Source organism: Sinohyriopsis cumingii, chromosome 19 (assembly GCF_028554795.1).
Source record: "Sinohyriopsis cumingii isolate HCF-2022 chromosome 19, ASM2855479v2, whole genome shotgun sequence".
Lineage (NCBI taxonomy): Eukaryota > Metazoa > Mollusca > Bivalvia > Unionida > Unionidae > Sinohyriopsis > Sinohyriopsis cumingii.
This window is the reverse complement of record NC_142979.1, coordinates 11,293,199-11,314,229: the sequence shown is the minus strand read 5'-3', so window position 1 is coordinate 11,314,229 and position 21,031 is coordinate 11,293,199. Positions and strand designations below refer to the sequence as shown.

The following is a 21,031-nucleotide window of genomic DNA, read 5'->3' as shown; positions in this document are numbered from 1 at the left end:
GACTACCCATTGCCATACCCATTATTTGGATGTAATTCGCATTATTAAATTGAAAATAATTATTTTCCAAGACAAGTTTTGTTATTTTACAAATATCATCACTAGATAGTGTGCTATTATTAGGATTGTTATCAAGAAAATATTCATATGCTTCAATACCATCTATATGCGGAATGTTGGTATAGTGTGACCCTGCTATAGCACGCTCCATTATAACACAAATTCGGATATAACATGGTCGTGGCATGGCTCCCAAAATTTCATATACATGTATTTTTCTTGTGCACAAAAAAATTCTTTCTTAAAAAGTATGAAACAAAATGTAAAAAGTTTGTTATCATTTTGGGGAAGAGATTGCACATAAATAATACAAGACGATCATGGCTTGGCTCCTTAAATTTTATGTATTATTTTTGGAACACGAAAAAAGTATTTTTTTCTTCTTAAAAGTATGAAGAAAAAAACATAAAAAGTTTATTCTGGGATCATGTAAGTCTTCGCCAATGTCGCAAACTTGGATTGTTTTTCCTTATTGGCTGCAAAACATACCATGTGGCTTTTTTTAATTTATTGGCGACATTGTTGGCTGTTTAAACTTGTATATACAACCATTGGTTTGGAGTGCAGAAATTAGGAGGCCCCATGAAAGGAAGCTGCAAACTGGATATAAAGTGCACTGAAATTTATCTCTTGTTACATAAACTAATTCTTTGTCCATATTGACAAACCATCTAAACAGTGCATTGTTATATCATAATCCGCTTATCTTGACATAAAGCACGAGTTCTGGTTGTTGTGAAATATCCGCTTTTTTGTTGTTGACATTTCTGGTAATGGAGATAAACCTGGATGAGGCATTGTCTCATAATCTATCTTTCATCAGATTTTCGGCCGCTCGCTAGTAATTAATATATTAACAAAGACTGGCATTTGTATGTGGATGGTAAGTAAAATTCCTCTTCTTTTCACTCAGAATTAAATCCTTCAGAACACTTACATTTTCTGTAATAATCCCTGTCATCAGAACACCTGCGTCTCTATTGGCTGTAGACCCTTTGTTAAATTTCAGATGCATGTGTGGAAGGCAGCATCACGCTGCTACCACAAATGTAAAAAAAAAAAAATACATCTTATTGGTTATTCAATAGGCATGGAGGGACAGTAACTAGAATAGTCCAAACGACAGCCAATTCCTTTTTAAAAATGTACCCAGATAAAATAGTTTGCTGAAATTTCAAAGGAAACAGATTACCTTTGAAGTACCGACTGTTATGAAAAGGTACTCAGCAAATGCAAAAATACCAGTCTCAATCATGCAATTCAATTATTTGATGTTGCCACCACAATATGAAATGGACATTTGTTTGGTTCTCCATAGCTGTCCTTTAGCGGTGACTCCAATAGCGCATGCACCCTTCATCAAAGAAAGCCGACTACAATCGTTCAATAACAGCAAAGAACTTTTCTTCAAAGGAAGTCAGTACAAACCTTAAATAAAAGTGATGGAATCTGATGGATTTTTGCATTTTCCAACGTGACTGGAACACATTAACTGTGCTGTGAAAGTTTAATTTTTGTAGGGAAAAAGTTTATGCTTACGAACGCTACCAACAACGGCTTAAAACGCAAACTAACTTTTACTGACTTGGAACGTACTGAAAAGTAAATGTGCTTCGGCATTCGTTACGTGATTGTGCTATGTTTTCCCACTGAATTCAGACCAACATGACCTGTTACAAAATTATTGAATATTTTAATGTTGTGTTTGTGCATATTTTTGATGGAATCACTTGTATTGTGGACTCAATGTATATGATGAGGTCCGCGGGTGAGTACACGGTGTTGATACTCTATTCATGCTATACATTAGACATTTATATATAAACAGGATTCATGTATATGTACCAATTCACGGTTCTCTAAATAAAGTAAACTACTATATACGTCTTCTCTGTTTTCACTACAGGTATATTTCTCATTTAATATGCATCAATTTAATATGGTAACTGTGCAGATGAAGCACGTATTTTACTGCCTGCATTTATTACCTACACCCCCCACAATTGTTGTTTGGGTACATTTTCTTCAGCTAACTGACTTGGTTGCTAATAACACAGTTTGGTCTATAATGCAGTCGGGTTCTATGGCTCCCAACTACCGTGTTATAGCGGGGTCACACTGTATATAGTCATGTTACATCTAATGATACCAGGATTGATTTATCAGACAGCTGTGGAATAGACTTCAACCTTTTAATGAACTCAGTAGTATCTTTAATGCATGAAGGAAATGATTTCATTAAAGGTTGTAAAACACTATCAATAAATTTGAATAGGTTTCAGTATATGAATTACAACCTGGTCGTCCTGGATAATTTAAAGGTAAAGAGGGAAAGAATCAAATTTCTCAGATACGGAATTATTATTTTTAGCGATCTCATTAATGCATGCTGAAATTTAACTTAAGAAAATAAATTCCTGCACCACATATTTTAACACACCTGTGACTATAAAGTGGTCAGGTTGGACAAATGTCAACATTTAAAACTGAAAAAAATCCACAAAACACTCTGAAATTTGTATTCCTTTGTGAAGTTCTAACTTTTATGTGACAAACCATCACAAAGAATTACAATTTCTTTATTCTTCTGCAAAATTTTCCAGTATCAGAATTGGATAAGGGTGTTGTGTTTGAGGATGATTTATGCCCCTTTGGGATAACACCATTGTGTATTTTTTTATGTCCCATTTGGATAATGGTGTTGTGTTTGAGGATGAGTTATGCCCATTTGGGATAACACCATTGTGTATTTTTTTATGTCCCATTCGGATAATGGTGTTGTGTTTGAAGATGAGTTATGCCCCTTTGGGATAACACCATTGTGTATTTTATTTATGTCCTTTTCGGATAAGAGTCTTGTGATTGAGGATTGGAGGTTCTTATTGTTGAATTTTACTGTCTCAAATATCCTTACTGCCAACTCCACTGATGTGTTGCTGGTAAACTACAGGTAGACTGCCTTTAAATCCTCAAATATGCTTACTGCCAACTCCACTGACGTGTTACTGGTACTCTACAGGTAGACTGCCTTTAAATCCTCAAATATCCTTAATGCCAACTCCATTGATGTGTTACTGGTACGCTACAGGTAGACTGCCTTCAAATCCTCAAATATCCTTACTGCCAACTCCACTGATGTATTACTGGTAAACTACAGGTAGACTAGCATTACTGCCAACTCCACTGATGTGTTGCTGGTATTCTACAGGTAGACTGCCTTTAAATCCTCAAATATCCTTACTGCCAACTCCACTGATGTGTTACTGGTAAACTACAGGTAGACTAGCATTACTGCCAACTCCACTGATGTGTTGCTGGTATTCTACAGGTAGACTGCCTTTAAATCCTCAAATATCCTTACTGCCAACTCCACTGACGTGTTGTTGGTACTCTACAGGTAGACTGCCTTTAAATCCTCAAATATCCTTACTGCCAACTCCACTGACGTGTTGTTGGTACTCTACAGGTAGACTGCCTTTAAATCCTCAAATATCCTTACTGCCAACTCCACTGACGTGTTGTTGGTACTCTACAGGTAGACTGCCTTTAAATCCTCAAATATCCTTACTGCCAACTCCACTGATGTGTTACTGGTAAACTGCAGGTAGACTAGCATTACTGCCAATTCCACTGATGTGTTGCTGGTATTCTACAGGTAGACTGCCTTTAAATCCTCAAATATCCTTACTGCCAACTCCACTGACGTGTTACTGGTACTCTACAGGTAGACTGCCTTTAAATCCTCAAATATCCTTACTGCCAACTCCACTAACGTGTTACTGGTACTCTACAGGTAGACTGCCGTTAAATCCACAAATATCCTTACTGCCAACTCCACTGACGTGTTGTTGGTACTCTACAGGTAGACTGCCTTTAAATCCTCAAATATCCTTACTGCCAACTCCACTGATGTGTTACTGGTAAACTGCAGGTAGACTAGCATTACTGCCAATTCCACTGATGTGTTGCTGGTATTCTACAGGTAGACTGCCTTTAAATCCTCAAATATCCTTACTGCCAACTCCACTGACGTGTTACTGGTACTCTACAGGTAGACTGCCTTTAAATCCTCAAATATCCTTACTGCCAACTCCACTAACGTGTTACTGGTACTCTACAGGTAGACTGCCGTTAAATCCTCAAATATCCTTACTGCCAACTCCACTGACGTGTTGTTGGTACTCTACAGGTAGACTGCCTTTAAATCCTCAAATATCCTTACTGCCAACTCCACTGATGTGTTACTGGTAAACTACAAGTAGACTAGCATTACTGCCAACTCCACTGATGTGTTGCTGGTATTCTACAGGTAGACTGCCTTTAAATCCTCAAATATCCTTACTGCCAACTCCACTGACGTGTTGTTGGTACTCTACAGGCAGACTGCCTTTAAATCCTCAAATATCCTTACTGCCAACTCCACTGACATGTTGTTGGTACTCTACAGGTAGACTGCCTTTAAATCCTCAAATATCCTTACTGCCAACTCCACTGATGTGTTACTGGTAAACTACAGATAGACTAGCATTACTGCCAACTCCACTGATGTGTTGCTGGTATTCTACAGATAGACTGCCTTTAAATCCTCAAATATCCTTACTGCCAACTCCACTGACATGTTACTGGTACTCTACAGGTAGACTGCCTTTAAATCCTCAAATATCCTTACTGCCAACTCCACTGATGTGTTACTGGTAAACTACAGGTAGACTAGCATTACTGCCAACTCCACTGATGTGTTGCTGGTTTTCTACAGGTAGACTACCTTTAAATCCTCAAATATCCTTACTGCCAACTCCACTGACGTGTTGTTGGTACTCTACAGGTAGACTGCCTTTATATCCTCAAATATCCTTACTGTCAACTCCACTGATGTGTTACTGGTAAACTACAGGTAGACTAGCATTACTGCCAACTCCACTGATGTGTTGCTGGTATTCTACAGATAGACTGCCTTTAAATCCTCAAATATCCTTACTGCCAACTCCACTAATGTGTTACTGGTATTCTACAGGTAGACTGCCTTTAAATCCTCAAATATCCTTATTGCCAACTCCACTAACGTGTTACTGGTACTCTACAGGTAGACTGCCTTTAAATCCTCAAATATCCTTACTGCCAACTCCACTGACGTGTTGTTGGTACTCTACAGGTAGACTGCCTTTAAATCCTCAAATATCCTTACTGCCAACTCCACTGATGTGTTACTGGTAAACTACAGGTAGACTAGCATTACTGCCAACTCCACTGATGTGTTGCTGGTATTCTACAGGTAGACTGCCTTTAAATCCTCAAATATCCTTACTGCCAACTCCACTGATGTGTTACTGGTATTCTACAGGTTGACTGCCTTTAAATCCTCAAACATCCTTACTGCCAACTCCACTGACATGTTACTGGTACTCTACAGGTAGACTGCCTTTAAATCCTCAAATATCCTTACTGCCAACTCCACTGATGTGTTACTGGTAAACTACAGGTAGACTAGCATTACTGCCAACTCCACTGATGTGTTGCTGGTACTCTACAGGTAGACTGCCTTTATATCCTCAAATATCCTTACTGTCAACTCCACTGATGTGTTACTGGTAAACTACAGGTAGACTAGCATTACTGCCAACTCCACTGATGTGTTGCTGGTATTCTACAGATAGACTGCCTTTAAATCCTCAAATATCCTTACTGCCAACTCCACTAATGTGTTACTGGTATTCTACAGGTAGACTGCCTTTAAATCCTCAAATATCCTTATTGCCAACTCCACTAACGTGTTACTGGTACTCTACAGGTAGACTGCCTTTAAATCCTCAAATATCCTTACTGCCAACTCCACTGACGTGTTGTTGGTACTCTACAGGTAGACTGCCTTTAAATCCTCAAATATCCTTACTGCCAACTCCACTGATGTGTTACTGGTAAACTACAGGTAGACTAGCATTACTGCCAACTCCACTGATGTGTTGCTGGTATTCTACAGGTAGACTAGCATTACTGCCAACTCCACTGATGTGTTGCTGGAATTCTACAGGTAGACTGCCTTTAAATCCTCAAATATCCTTACTGCCAACTCCACTGACGTGTTACCGGTAAACTACAGGTAGACTAGCATTACTGCCAACTCCACTGATGTGTTGCTGGTATTCTACAGGTAGACTGCCTTTAAATCCTCAAATATCCTTACTGCCAACTCCACTGATGTGTTACTGGTAAACTACAGGTAGACTAGCATTACTGCCAATTCCACTGATGTGTTGCTGGTATTCTACAGGTAGACTGCCTTTAAATCCTCAAATATCCTTACTGCCAACTCCACTGATGTGTTACTGGTACTCTACAGGTAGACTGCCTTTAAATCCTCAAATATCCTTACTGCCAACTCCACTGATGTGTTACTGGTAAACTACAGGTAGACTAGCATTACTGCCAACTCCACTGATGTGTTGCTGGTATTCTACAGGTAGACTGCCTTTAAATCCTCAAATATCCTTACTGCCAACTCCACTGATGTGTTACTGGTAAACTACAGGTAGACTAGCATTACTGCCAACTCCACTGATGTGTTGCTGGTATTCTACAGGTAGACTGCCTTTAAATCCTCAAATATCCTTACTGCCAACTCCACTGACGTGTTACTGGTACTCTACAGGTAGACTGCCTTTAAATCCTCAAATATCCTTACTGCCAACTCCACTGATGTGTTACTGGTAAACTACAGGTAGACTAGCATTACTGCCAACTCCACTGATGTATTGCTGGTATTCTACAGGTAGACTACCTTTAAATCCTCAAATATCCTTACTGCCAACTCCACTGACGTGTTGTTGATACTCTACAGGTAGACTGCCTTTAAATCCTCAAATATTCTTACTGCCAACTCCACTGACGTGTTGTTGGTACTCTACAGGTAGACTGCCTTTAAATCCTCAAATATCCTTACTGCCAACTCCACTGACGTGTTGCTGGTATTCTACAGGTAGACTAGCATTACTGCCAACTCCACTGACGTGTTGCTGGTATTCTATAGGTAGACTAGCATTACTGCCTTTAAATCCTCAAATACCAGACTATTATCCTGAAAGTAGTATTTATATGAGGGGTGGTATATTGACCATGTGATTTTTCTCATGATATTACATTTTTAACAAGTGGCTTAAATACAACACATCAAATGCACTTAAACAGTATATGCAGAAGGCATTTTCAAAAGTCCATAAAAAAAAAACAGTTCAAACTCTATAAATAATACCAGGTTAGACCCTATATTTTACAATTCTGACAATTTTAAGTCTTGAGCAAATATTTTATTGAGTAGGGATGAATAACATAATGAGAAAAAAAGAAATAAGCACAATGTAGCATAAGAAATTGCTTGTGATAAATGATAAAAATGTATATACAGTGCTATCTATATACAGTATAGTACAACAAATTAGGACATCAAATATCCTTGTTATCATCACTTAAATATTGTAACTTTAGTACTAAATCAGAAAAACAACCTAAACAATAGCAATTCTTGTCCAAGAAAACATTAGCAATTTCCATAGGATACATTGCTGTATTACACAGTATAGCAATTTCCATATTATAGACTACTGTACAGCATAGTATAGCAATTTCCATATTATAGACTACTGTACAGCATAGTATAGCAATTTCCATATTATAGACTACTGTACAGCATAGTATAGCAACTTCCATATTATAGACTACTGTACAGCATAGTATAGCAACTTCCATATTATAGACTACTGTACAGCATAGTATAGCAATTTCCATATTATAGACTACTGTACAGCATAGTATAGCAATTTCCATATTATAGACTACTGTACAGCATAGTATAGCAATTTCCATATTATAGACTACTGTACAGCATAGTATAGCAACTTCCATATTATAGACTACTGTACAGCATAGTATAGCAATTTCCATATTATAGACTACTGTACAGCATAGTATAGCAATTTCCATATTACAGACTACTGTACAGCATAGTATAGCAATTTCCATATTATAGACTACTGTACAGCATAGTATAGCAATTTCCATATTATAGACTACTGTATAGCACAGTACAGCACAGATTACTGCATCAACATTATCAAAAACTTTCTTGTCAGGCAAGATAACATGGATATATACAGAATGTAACAAGATGACACTTCACTTCTGATGCGACCCTAGGATCTAAAATCATGTGCTAAGTATACCATAATAAATCTTGCCCAAAACTTGGGAGGCTACAGCTGACATTGCCACTGTGATACTAAATTCATTAATATGGAATTACTTTATTATTCTGCATTATCCAACCTAAATACAATAAATACAATCTAATGTCATGGAACGAGGTTCCTTTAAAATTTCATCCTGTCAACTATTTCACTGGCCTAATCATAGAACATGTCAACAATTTTATTGTCCATGAAAACTTTTTGAAAGGTCATGACAACTATTTTATTGTCCATGTCAACTATTTTATTGGTCATGCACATCCTGAGGACTATACTTCAAAGTAATATCACTGCAGATTTTACATTCATATCCAATGTTGTTGTTTTGGGTTTAACACCATCTCTCAGGACAAGACAGGTTGTACATGGCGGCCAGTATAACTGGTGGAGGAAGAACCAGGGAAAACCCACGGCAAGAACCATTGACCCAAGGGAAGCAAGTGGCAAGTTTTTGCATATACCCACACTAGCTGAGCCATGGACACAGGTAAAATGGCAGATTAGTAAAGGCAAATGATTCAGACCACTCAGCCACATGGAGCCCCTGTATTTTCCGAAAGCCACCTTTGAGACATCAACACCTAGCAAACTTGACTGTTAGTCAGTATTATCTTTATTGTTTCTTCTTTCATTTTTACTATTGCATCAATGCAAGGCAATGTGCGAGATACTTTAAATGGGGACATATTGTCTACTTTGTAACAATTTATGATTTTATGACTTGAATGTTTTTTTTTTTTTAAACCGGGCAAAATTGTTGCCACAATAATTCAAATTTTTGTACTGCTCTAACATTGGTACCTTTCCAATTGAGCATGCTAAAAAAGATCTTCTAGTTAAACTGAAGAAACTGTAAAAAAATATGTACTGAGTGATATATTTCCAAATGTAATGATGTCCGTTTAAAAAGCTATTGTCTTGTTAATTTTGTCATGAAGCATGGAAGATTTTCATATTAAAATGCTGACGTTGATGAGAATAGCATATACTGAGCATTACAAATGGATCAGGCAGATTTACAGATGATTCTGACGTGAAAATTTCTTTACACCTTATGATCTACTCGTAAAAAATGAAGTTCAACAATGGAATATTTTATGAATAACATTATAATTCAAAGAAACCTCTTGTATGGTCTTTAAGTCACAGATGAATTTCTCATTATTGTAGATCCTACAAAAAAGAATGCAACTGGTGACATGTCACTCTCAGACAAATACAACTGGTCAATGGAAATAATATTTCCTTTTTACAAAAAATGAAATACACGGCAAGTTCATTTTTATTTTATTTGACATTATCTTTAAAATTAATGAAATATAAATAAACAAAGAAACTGGGTTGATATATTATTCAATAGCATCGTAGCATGAAATCAGCTGTCATAGCTGTCATTCAGATGACTTGAACTCTGGCAACATGTACCAGGCAACATCTGTAAATTAGCTGCATGTGTATGACATACAAGTTTATGTAAAGTCATCACTATGCATTGTCCACCTGTTCATAAAGCAAGCTGTCACAGATGAGGAAGTGGGTATTTAGAGACAGATTCTACCGTCTTTTCCAGACCATTTCATGGCCATATCAATACAGTGGTATTATTCTTAAATAAAGGATAATTTATTAACAAATATAAAAATAAAATTAAATTATGCATTAAATTATATTATGCAAGATGCGAATTTTTCAGTGCTATGACTTAAAACACATTTGGGCAGTTCAGATTTTGAGATTAAACAGGCTGGTATGCCATTTTCTTCAGGCAATTCTAAACAAATATGACAATTGGAAGGTTGATCTGGTGCTTCTCCTCAAGCAGGGATCAAAGGAAGCAGTTGCCCTATTTTAAGAGGAGCCAGGTCAAAAATAATTTGTATGAAACAGAAATCATCTGAACTGACTCTATTGATACCCCTTTTCTTCTTCTTACTGTTAATGTTTTTTGAAATAGTTAATATTTTGGCATTTCTTTTCCCCCTGAATGCCGATCTTGCAGAAAAATGAGAAAAAAACAAAGTGCAACCCTTTAAAAATAAAACTGGCCATAGTGGCCACTATAGGCAGAGTCCATTGTCTTTTCTCCCCATTCCTAATGTTAGCTTTCTTAGCTCAGTGTTTACTTGTGAATATTCATTCCCACGTAAGTCTATAAAAACTTATTAACATGTGAAGCATAATTCACATCCTTCTGACACCAGATGCAGTATTCTTTTCCAAGTAAAAATAATACACATAGGCAGCACTGTATTAATGATATGTCTAAAATAATACACAGGCAGCACTGTATTAATACATTTGTCATGAAATGAATGCCCAAAAGTCCCATGAAGAAATTAAGGCACACTACTTGTCCGATAAGGAATGTTTTGGATGTCCTCTTCTTATTAGGAATGCCATTCAGTAAATGGCAGATTAAGATACAGCCAATTACAAACCACATCAAAACAAGCATGCATCCAGAGAACAATCTCTCGAATACAGTGTCTCACCTATCCAATGTACTATGGAATACCTTTACTTTATTCTTTGGAGTTCAGTGTCTCCCCTGTACACTGTGTAATGGTATACATTATATCCTCATGGTGTACCTCCACTGTATCTGACAACACAAAATTTAATGATACCCCAAAGTCTTTTCTTGAATATCCTAATCCATGATATACCAAATTCTTCTTCTGAATACCCTAATCCATAATAGACTTTCTTCTGAATACCCTGATCAATGATATCCTGAAGTCTTCTTCTGAATACCCTAATCCATGATATCCTGAAGTCTTTTTTTGAATATCCTGATCCATGATATCCTGAAGTCTTTTTTTGAATATCCTGATCAAAGAGAACATCAGCCTCACAACATCTTACACTCCAATATCTGACGTCATCTTACACTTTGATATCTAACATCATCATTAAGAATTTATTTTCCTGAAAGTGGAGATTCCTTAGGATATTCTAACATATCATCATTCCAAAACACAAATCTTTCAATTCATTATCATATGAGTTGAACATATTGTTTTCTTGGATTAAAACCATAAAAAATGAAAAATCTTACATATCTCTACCATGCAGGAAAACATGTAACATTTTATGATAACATAAACAGCATGTTGTGGATACAATGAACAACTATCTTAAAGCAAGAATTGATTAGTTAAGATCATTATATATTAAATAATTTATTTATATGTATGTAAAAATCTTGAATGTGATAAAATGCTAAACATTTTACAAATCTGTATGGGATCCAAATTTCAGAATGTTCATATATATATGATCATTGTAATGGTACATATATATATGATCATTTTAATGGTACAAATATATGACCATGATCATTTTAATGGTACATATATATGACCATGATCATTTTAATGGTACATATATATATATGATCATTTTAATAGTACAAATATATGACCATGATCATTTTAATGGTACAAATATATGACCATGATCATTTTAATGGTACACATATATATATATATGATCATTTTAATGGTACATATATATAATCATTGTAATGGTACACAAACACACACACACATATATATACATATATATATGATCATTTAAATGGTACATATATATGAACATTTTAATAGTACACATATAAAATACACATTTATTTCATTGGTGAAGCAAATCATTCATGGGCAAAATACTTTGTGGTTCCAGTGAGGAATCATTTTACTCCATCTTCTGCTGACCTCTCAAAACCTCTTTTACGCTCCTCTAACTCTGAAATAAAAATTATAAAAGTAGGTACATAAACAAAACTTGGTTGGATGGATGAATGAATGGATGAATATGTATGCAGATAGATTTTTGCAGGACTGCTGAACAATCTTGAATGTATAAAGTATGGTGACTATGTGGTTTTAACTTTTCCTGTGGACCTTGAAATGGGCATGGTAAATAAATGCTCAAAAGGGCTACTGAATTAAAGTTTGCCACATCTGATGGGCACTAAAAGAAACCCCCAAAACCCAAAACAATCTGCCTGGTCAAAAGGGCACTTCCAATGCATACAACAGTACACTCTTGTTATAATGAACCTTGTTATTATGAAATCACTGATATAATAAACAACCACATTAGTCATTAGAGTGAGGAATTACTTTAACATATGAAGTGAAAAAGATCAAACAAGAGGCCCAAATGAACCTAAGATTGCAGCAATATTGGATGATGGATCCCTATCAACTGTGCCAATCTGAAGGGCTATCAATGATTTCTGTCAATAAGTTCTCTAATTTGGTAACAATGGCAATTCTGAATAGTGGATCACCATCATCTGTGCAAAATCTTGAAAGTCTTCATGTCAGAATGTTTTCTGTCAAATTTGATAAACTACTCTTAGGCAGTGTTTATTAAAGAAAAAAACTTCTGATTTTAATTTTAGTAATGCAACTGAATTTACATATAAAAGCCAGACAGGCCTTCTTCCCTGGTTGCTTTTGCCAAATATGGCCAAAATCTCGTGAGCAATTTTTGTTAAAGTTGTTTCAGGTTATTTTTTTATATTTAGTAGCAGCTATCACATTTGATGGTAGATTAGTATCATTTGGATAATTAAAGTCTTCATGCCAGGATTCTTTCTGTCAAATTTGATCAAATTATGTTGAGCAGTTTGTGAGATAAAGGTATTTACAGTTTTGTCCACTTTTCTATAATTTATAATGGCAGTCATATTGGCAACATTTGTAAAAGAATTTTAAACGGCCTTTATGCCAGAATGCTTTAGTCAAATATAGATGAATTTCAGTTAAGGGAATTTTGAAAGAAGTCATTTTAAAGTTGTATTTTTTCATTCTCTTTTTAGTAATGGCAGCCACATTTGACATTGGATTAGCATATGTATAAACTTGAAAGGCCTTAAAGCCCAAATGCTACCAACTTTGATACAGGTTTAGTGGTTTTTAGCAAAAGTTGAAAACTGCAACTGTTGACAGTACATAATGCACAATGATCACAGGGTATACCATAAGCTCACTAGCCTTACTACCAGGTAACCTTCAGAAACTGTAGCTTAGCATAAGTAATTCTAAGAAAGAGACAGGTATTATGCACCTGAATTTGACGCAATTAACTTAATTATAAAATAATAGCTTAAGCCCATAATAGCTCAACTTCGACAATCATACAATTAATCAATATCAGAGTATATAACACCTGAGACTGTTATGTACAATAAATAAAAATGATTATATTTTTGAGTAAAGTTTATGTAGTTCCTTTATGCCATATGTATCACAAACAAAGTTATTTGCTGTTTTTCAGCTCTTAAAATTTACAATAAAAGTATATTGATTCCCCACTTAAGATACACTTACTGGTTTGCTTATGAATACAGTTTGTTTATCTCACACTGAAACATCTTTAAATTCTCTTTTCTAAATGCAATAAAAAAATTAAAATCCACCTATAATTTCATGATCTCTTTCTTTGTAAGATTTCATTATGATTATGAAAAACAACAAATGATATTTGATGATGAAAGTCTAAAATTAAACTCCTGGTTGCGGAGGTGGGAAGGAGAGGGTGTGATTGAAAATTTTAAACAGGTTGAAAATATAAATTCTAATTTGGATACTTTGTACACTTCAAAGCTTGCATGGTAAAATCAGAGGCTACAGTACCCTGTCTTTCCTGATACTTGTAGACCCATTGAGAAGGTGCACCCATTTTATAGTTTCATTACAAAAAAATTGAGTGCAACATTAGTGATTTCCTTCACTCACTTGAAAAATAAACAGGCTTGTGGAAACAGAAAATAACATGCTACAGAAAAATATGAAAATATACTTTCTCGTCATTGAAAGGTCAAGTCACATGAAGTTGTAATCATTTTATGGTACCAGGTCTGTAGGAAACACTAGCCTTTCTGCAAGGTATATAGCCTCAATACTATATTTTACACTTGGCTTTGTAATGAATGGTATCTGAAGCAAGAATCTTCTGTGATTTCTAATGAACACCTATCTCCTTTTCAATTATACAAACACAAACATCAGCACAAACATGGAATTGTCAACCCTGCACCTTCACTCCTGGTCCACTAATCCCACCCTATGAGGTTTATCCCAATTATATAAGAACTGATTTAATCGACAAAGCAACTGTGATCATAATATCAAAATCTGAAATTTCAATCTTAAATCTCTTAGGTGGAATAGGAAAAGAGTTCACATAAAGCATACAGAAGAATGATCAAACTTCAAAGTCAAGATTTTTTTAAAACTGCTATTATATTTAAAAGCTAAAGAATTTCCTTGCAAATTTTCACTAATCACAAGCCCTGTGAAATTATAATCTTATATATTTTAATGCACATTAACGTAAAGTTTCCATGATGAGTTTCAAAAGATTAAAAGACTAATGCAAATTAAAAAATCTTCTTGAGAACTATCAAGCCACTAATTTGTTAAAATTATTTACCTTTCTTCTCTAGAATCATTAGGCCACTATTAAAATTATTTTACCTTGTGGAACTGTCATTGTATTTACTTCCCCAATCTGAATATAATTATTGTGAGTGTGCTGGTGGTAGTGGTTATGTAGATGCAATTCATTAGAAGCAGTCACTGAACCTGCAAAAGAGTATAAGCTCGGATTAAAAATTATTACAACAAAACCTTCAGATTAATTCACCAAAATGAGCCAAGAATAATTAACAAGGGTCACTAGTTACCTCGCTTCCAACAGTCTCTATTACTTTAAGTTACTAAAACGTCTTCCTGGACTCAAATGCCAATAGCCACCATGTCAAAAGACAATTTGGTATAATCTTCAAAAATAACTGCATTACCTGCTTACAAGCTGAACTATAAACAGCACATATTCTGATCCACTATCATATAATGTGTCTGCAGGTCATGGCATATGTTATTTGATCTACTGATTACACCTAACTGCATAGACCTAGATCTGCTGGTGCATTATGTGATGGCAGATCTATGCAGTTGGACTGGACTTATCAGCAACTAAATAAGATACCTTGGAGGTTTAGAAAAAACATTTAATGAGGTTTATCTCAGAAATGCATCCAGCTATATTATACCACCACTCAAACAGATGATAAAATACTTGCCCTTGTAACATGTCTTTAGACTCATATATGCTGTTTTTCACACTAGCTGATATAAGCAAATTGTCATGTATATCTATAGTGCATGTCTAATTTTTTTCCATCATTATAGATTATAATGATCATCTGTAGACAAGATATTACATTTTTGTCCATGAATGTACATTCTATTTTAAGATAATGAGCTATAAATAGATTGTTTATTTGGGTTCAGGTTCTATATAATGAATCTGTATACAGTTTGTGGTAATGTTCCACTGGATGATTAAGTCAGGTGGGTTATGTTGCTACGTAAGTCATGTGGGAGGTATTGTGACATAGAGTCATGGGCTTGTATATAGGAAGAAAGAAGAGAACATCAATTAATTCCTACTTTTATTACTGTTCTTATTTTTATTTTCAGCCTGCAGATGTATATAAATGCTGTGTTTGAGAGGAATCATTTATTTACATTTTTTATTAGAATTACCAACTGTTCATTTGACTGTTCAGACTAAGCATTATTTTGGGATTATTATTAATTGATTCAAAAGGAGTTCTGGACAGTGCCATTATGGTACATCAATACTATTGGCACATCAGCACATTCAATGTTACTGGTACATCAACACTTTCAAGGCCTGATATTAAATTGGAACACTCGTGATAAACTTTTAGGATTATTTTGCATTAAATTCAAACAACTGTAAGTTCCTCTTACATTTTCATTTTATAACTTAGAGAATTATATTTTTGCTAAGTTTTACAAAACTTGTTGGCATTGCTTATTTCTTTTAATTAGTTTAAAACCACAGAGTTGTAATAAAATCAAACGCTTCAATATTCTTTATCAACATTGGTACATGGAAAACAACATATACATGACATTTTTGCTTTCCTTCCTTTGTCTCTATGTTTGTCTGTTTCTCTGTCTCTTGTAAAATGTTTACCTTTTTAACATTTATAATTTCACAAACTCATGGGACTAGATAATTATTTATATTTATTTAAAAGGGTTTGCAATATTTCTATGGATATTTTTAGAACTATACTTTTGATGTGCCTTATATAGCCAGATGACTTAAACCTACACATACATATTTTGTCTGCCTATCTGTCTATATATAGCCAGATGCCGCCAATTAAGCCCTATACAAACATATTCTGTCTGCCTATCTGTCTATATGTAGCCTGATGCCTTTAAACCGTCTATATACCTATTCTGTCATCCTGCCTCTGGCAGAAATCATAATAATGGAATTATAATAGTATATCATTTAACAATATATGTGTATTAATGAAATTCAAAAGTATTTGGTTTAATCTTCCATACAAGAAGATACAAGATAAGGGTTGTTCCAGTAAAAGATATCTGAGACCCAGGGAGGGCACTTTTAATGTGGGGTACTCACCCATTGATGCAATATAGAATTTTCTTAACATTTTAATATGAACTCTGTGAAATCAAAGTACTCTGGCATATTTTTTTTTAAAACTGCCATCCCTAGATACCATGTATGTTTAAATGGGACAGCCCTTATGTTATTAAATATCACAGCTACATTACAGGGAAAAGCTTTAAAAAGCTTTTTAAAAATTCTGTTTACTGTATCCTTGATGAATACTATCTGCAACGTAAGTACACGACTGACAACAAATATTCACCAATCTGATTAAAATCAGATGTCCAATGTTATACACGAAGATCTGACAGTGACCACTAACGGGTCATGTTATGGCAACCTATGTTATTACCATAATCGCTAATTTTATCAGCCAATCATATGAAGTCTTCTTTTATCTTCCCATTTGGAGTCTAAGCAGTGTAGATGAAGAGCATGAATGTGTACCGAACGATTTGATTCCCTTTCAGATTTTTGAAAGCTGCATTGCCATTGGCTAATTCATAGGTCACCAGAACATGACCCCTAAGCGGTTGTCATTATATCTTCATAAAGGCCAGCCGAGATCTTATTTTAATTAGATTAAATATTCACAAGAGAATGAAATCTCTCATACTTACTTCCTACTGTACCCTTCCTTGTTGTATTTGATTTTTCTGCTGCATACTCTATCAGCTGCTGATCTAATATAATACGACAATGCATAGATTAGTTTATGAGTATTATCCAGAAACAAATACACAAATAAAGTCTGCAATAAACATCAATAAAATGGAATCCCAATATTATATGCTCCCTCCACAGAGTGGTGAAGTCACCACAAATTCTACAATAACGAAATTGCACTATGACATTTGTAACAGAGCTGTATAGTTATTGGAAATTAACCAAGTTTCAAGGCTCCATCTCAAAAAGAACTAGAGCAATAATGATGACAAGGGAGAGAAATCGAATAGCAACCTTGACACTGAATATACAACCTAGACTGTATTATATGGTATGCTGTCAAACTGAGAAAGATAAGCATACATGTTTCATTTCTGTGTCTCAATCAACTTCAGACTTACAAAAAACAGAAAGAAACATTATAAATGTTTACCTGTTAGCTTTACCATGATATATGACATACAATGTGTCATGCAACACACCTTCTAACTAATGACCATGAAATATGACATCCATTGTGTCATGCAACACAACTTCTAGTTACGACAATGAAATATGACACCCACTGTGTCATGCAACACAACTTCTAGTTATGACAATGAAATATGACACCCACTGTGTCATGCAACACAACTTCTAGTTATGACAATGAAATATGACACCCATTGTGTCATGCAACACAACTTCTAGTTATGACAATGAAATATGACATCCATTGTGTCATGCAACACAACTTCTAGTTATGACAATGAAATATGACATCCATTGTGTCATGCAACACACCTTCTAGTTATGACAATGAAATATGACATCCATTGTGTCATGCAACACACCTTCTAGTTATGACAATGAAATATGACATCCATTGTGTCATGCAACACACCTTCTAATTAATGACCATGAAATATGACATCAAATGCATCATGCAGCACACTTGCTATTTATGAACCATGACACACTTGCTAGTTATCAACCATGAAATATGACATTCATGTATCATGCAACACAACTTGTAGTTAATGACCATGAAATATGACATCCAATGTGTCATGCAACATACATGTTAGTTAGTAACCATGAAATATGACACCCAATGTGTCATGCAACATACCATTAAATTACTGACCATGAAATATGACAAACAATGCATCATGCAACACACCTATTTACTGACCATGAATAATGACATCCAATGCGGTATGTACTTGCAACTGGTCAGCCATTTTAGCTCATTTTAGTGATCTCACTGGCATCTGTGTGTGTATCCATTTCTACATCCATACACTCACTAGATCAAACTGAAAGTCACAATTTTTAACTTTGGCATCTGTGTATGTGTGTGTGTGTCCATCTCTACAGCCATCCACTCACCAGATTATACTCAAAGACACAATTTTAACTCTTGTTTAAGTAAAAGCATCCATACTGAATGGAGTACATACATAGTGAATGGTATTCGTCAATACTGGATGGTGAACATCTATACTGAAAGATGCACATCTATACTTGAAGGTGAACATCTGAACTGGATGGTGTTCATCCATAGTGGATGGTGTACATGTATACTGGATGGTGTACATTTACACTGGATGGTGTATATTCATACTGGATGGTGTATATCAATACTGGATTGTGAACATCTATACTGGATGGTACACATCCAGACCTGATGGCACTCATCAATACTGGATATGAACATCCATACAGGAAGGTGTGCATCTAAACTGGATGGTAAACACCCATATAGGAAAGTGTACATCTAAAATGGATTGTGAACATCCATACAAGAAGGTGTACATATATAAACTTGATGGTAAACATCCATACCAGAAACTGTACATTTAAACTGGATAGTGAACATCCATACTGGAAGGTGTACATCTAAACTGGATGGTCAACATCCATACAGGAAGGTGTACATCTAAACTGGATGGTGAAAATCCATACCAGAAGGTTAACATCCTAACTGGATGATGTATGCTGGATGGTGTACATCTATACTGGATGGTGAACATCTATATTGGATGGTGAACATCCATACTGGGTGTTCAACTCTAGTGGATGGTGTAACTATACTGGATGGTGTACATCTATACTGGATGGTGAACATCAATAATGGATGGTGAACATCCATACTGGAAGGTGAATATCCATACTGGATTGTGTACATCTATAGTGGATGGTGTACATCCATACTGGATAGTGTATCAGCGATTTTATACAAATTATAGAAGGAAGCATCAGACTCCTAATCTAAAAGCCATTTGTTTGATACTCGACCAGGCTAGCCATGTTCATCTGCCTCAGTGTGTCCTTGAGAAAGGTACTTAGCATTTCCTTGGCTTGATATAGCAAATAAAGTGTTAAAAGTGGTGTTTTTAAGAAAAACAAAACAAAACTATATAAATCTTAAATTGATCTAGTGAGCTAAGAAGGCATAAAAAGGTGACAATTTCCAATGGTATATTCCAACGCTGTATTGTCGTGGACTCCATATTATCGTGGCAAATGGGAGTTTCTGATTAATTCTGAATACGCATCATCTAACGGTTGTTTACAGATGTAAAACTGTATCCAGTAAGGTCACAAATATCTTATAGCACAATTTCCTCACAAATGTCAACATTTTTTATAAGTTTACACTGAAAAATAATGAACATCACTTTTTGCAAAGTGCATGCAATTCTGTTGATCATCATATAAAAAACTCCAGTCGAACTTGCTATACCTGAATTGGCTTTGATTACAAAATATACTCAGTGTATCGTCTGATGTTTGATAATTGTAGGTCACATACCAATTGTGACATACATGTTCTTACAAGGTTAAGCTTGGAATTCATACCATAGTAGCCAATATGGACCAAATTTAATAAAATGTTGCTTATCATCATACATATCGTACATAAATAGGAATACAATAACAGTTAAACTTAAAATCAGTAATATTTCAATAATAATAATAATAATAATTTTTTGTATATTTATGTTTCTTTGCCCACACCGCATTGAAAATTCATATAAAGTTAAATAATATTTGTTTTTAATCTGTAATGTTGTTATTCATGGATTTCAACTTTAATTACATTTGTGTGTTTGATTTGATCATTGGGTCAAAGGACTGTACATCACATTTGTGGACCTGATGAAGGCATTTAACAAGGTGAGCAGAACTGGACTGTGGAAAATCCTTGAAAAGCTCGGCTGTCCTCCAAAGTTACTTACCAAGGTCATCCAACTACATGAAGACCAGCTTGGTCAGGTCAGAAACAATGACAACCTGTCACAGACCTTCCCCATTGTAAATGGCATTAAATAGGGCGGCATTTTAGCCCCCACACTGTTCTCAATCTTCTTCATCATGATGCTCCAAAAAACAACAGAAGACCTTGATGACAAAGATGGCATCTATATCAGATTTCGCACTGACGGCAACCTCTTCAACTTATGGCAACTTCAGGCCCACACCAAGACCTTGGAAAAACTGATAAGAGAACTTCTCTTTGCAGATGATGCTGCCCTTGTTGCCCACACCGAAGCCGCCTTACAGTGCGTAACATCCTGCTCTGCAGAAGCTTGCCAGCTCTTTGGACT

The 21,031-nt window shown here is 35.2% G+C and overlaps 1 protein-coding gene across 1 annotated transcript in view; it reads right to left on the bottom strand.

The window, feature by feature from the left end:
* Positions 1-9,572: 9,572 nt before the first annotated feature.
* The window catches only part of LOC149775129 (uncharacterized), a 68,064-nt gene continuing 56,605 nt past the window's right edge, over positions 9,573-21,031 (bottom strand). The window contains exons 10-12 of the mRNA XM_089942967.1: positions 17,393-17,455; positions 14,786-14,893; positions 9,573-12,041 (exon numbers count right to left, since the gene is read on the bottom strand). Of these exons, the coding sequence (XP_089799093.1) occupies positions 11,986-12,041; positions 14,786-14,893; positions 17,393-17,455 (227 nt within the window). The 3' untranslated portion in view covers positions 9,573-11,985. The remainder of the gene's footprint in view (positions 12,042-14,785; positions 14,894-17,392; positions 17,456-21,031) is intronic.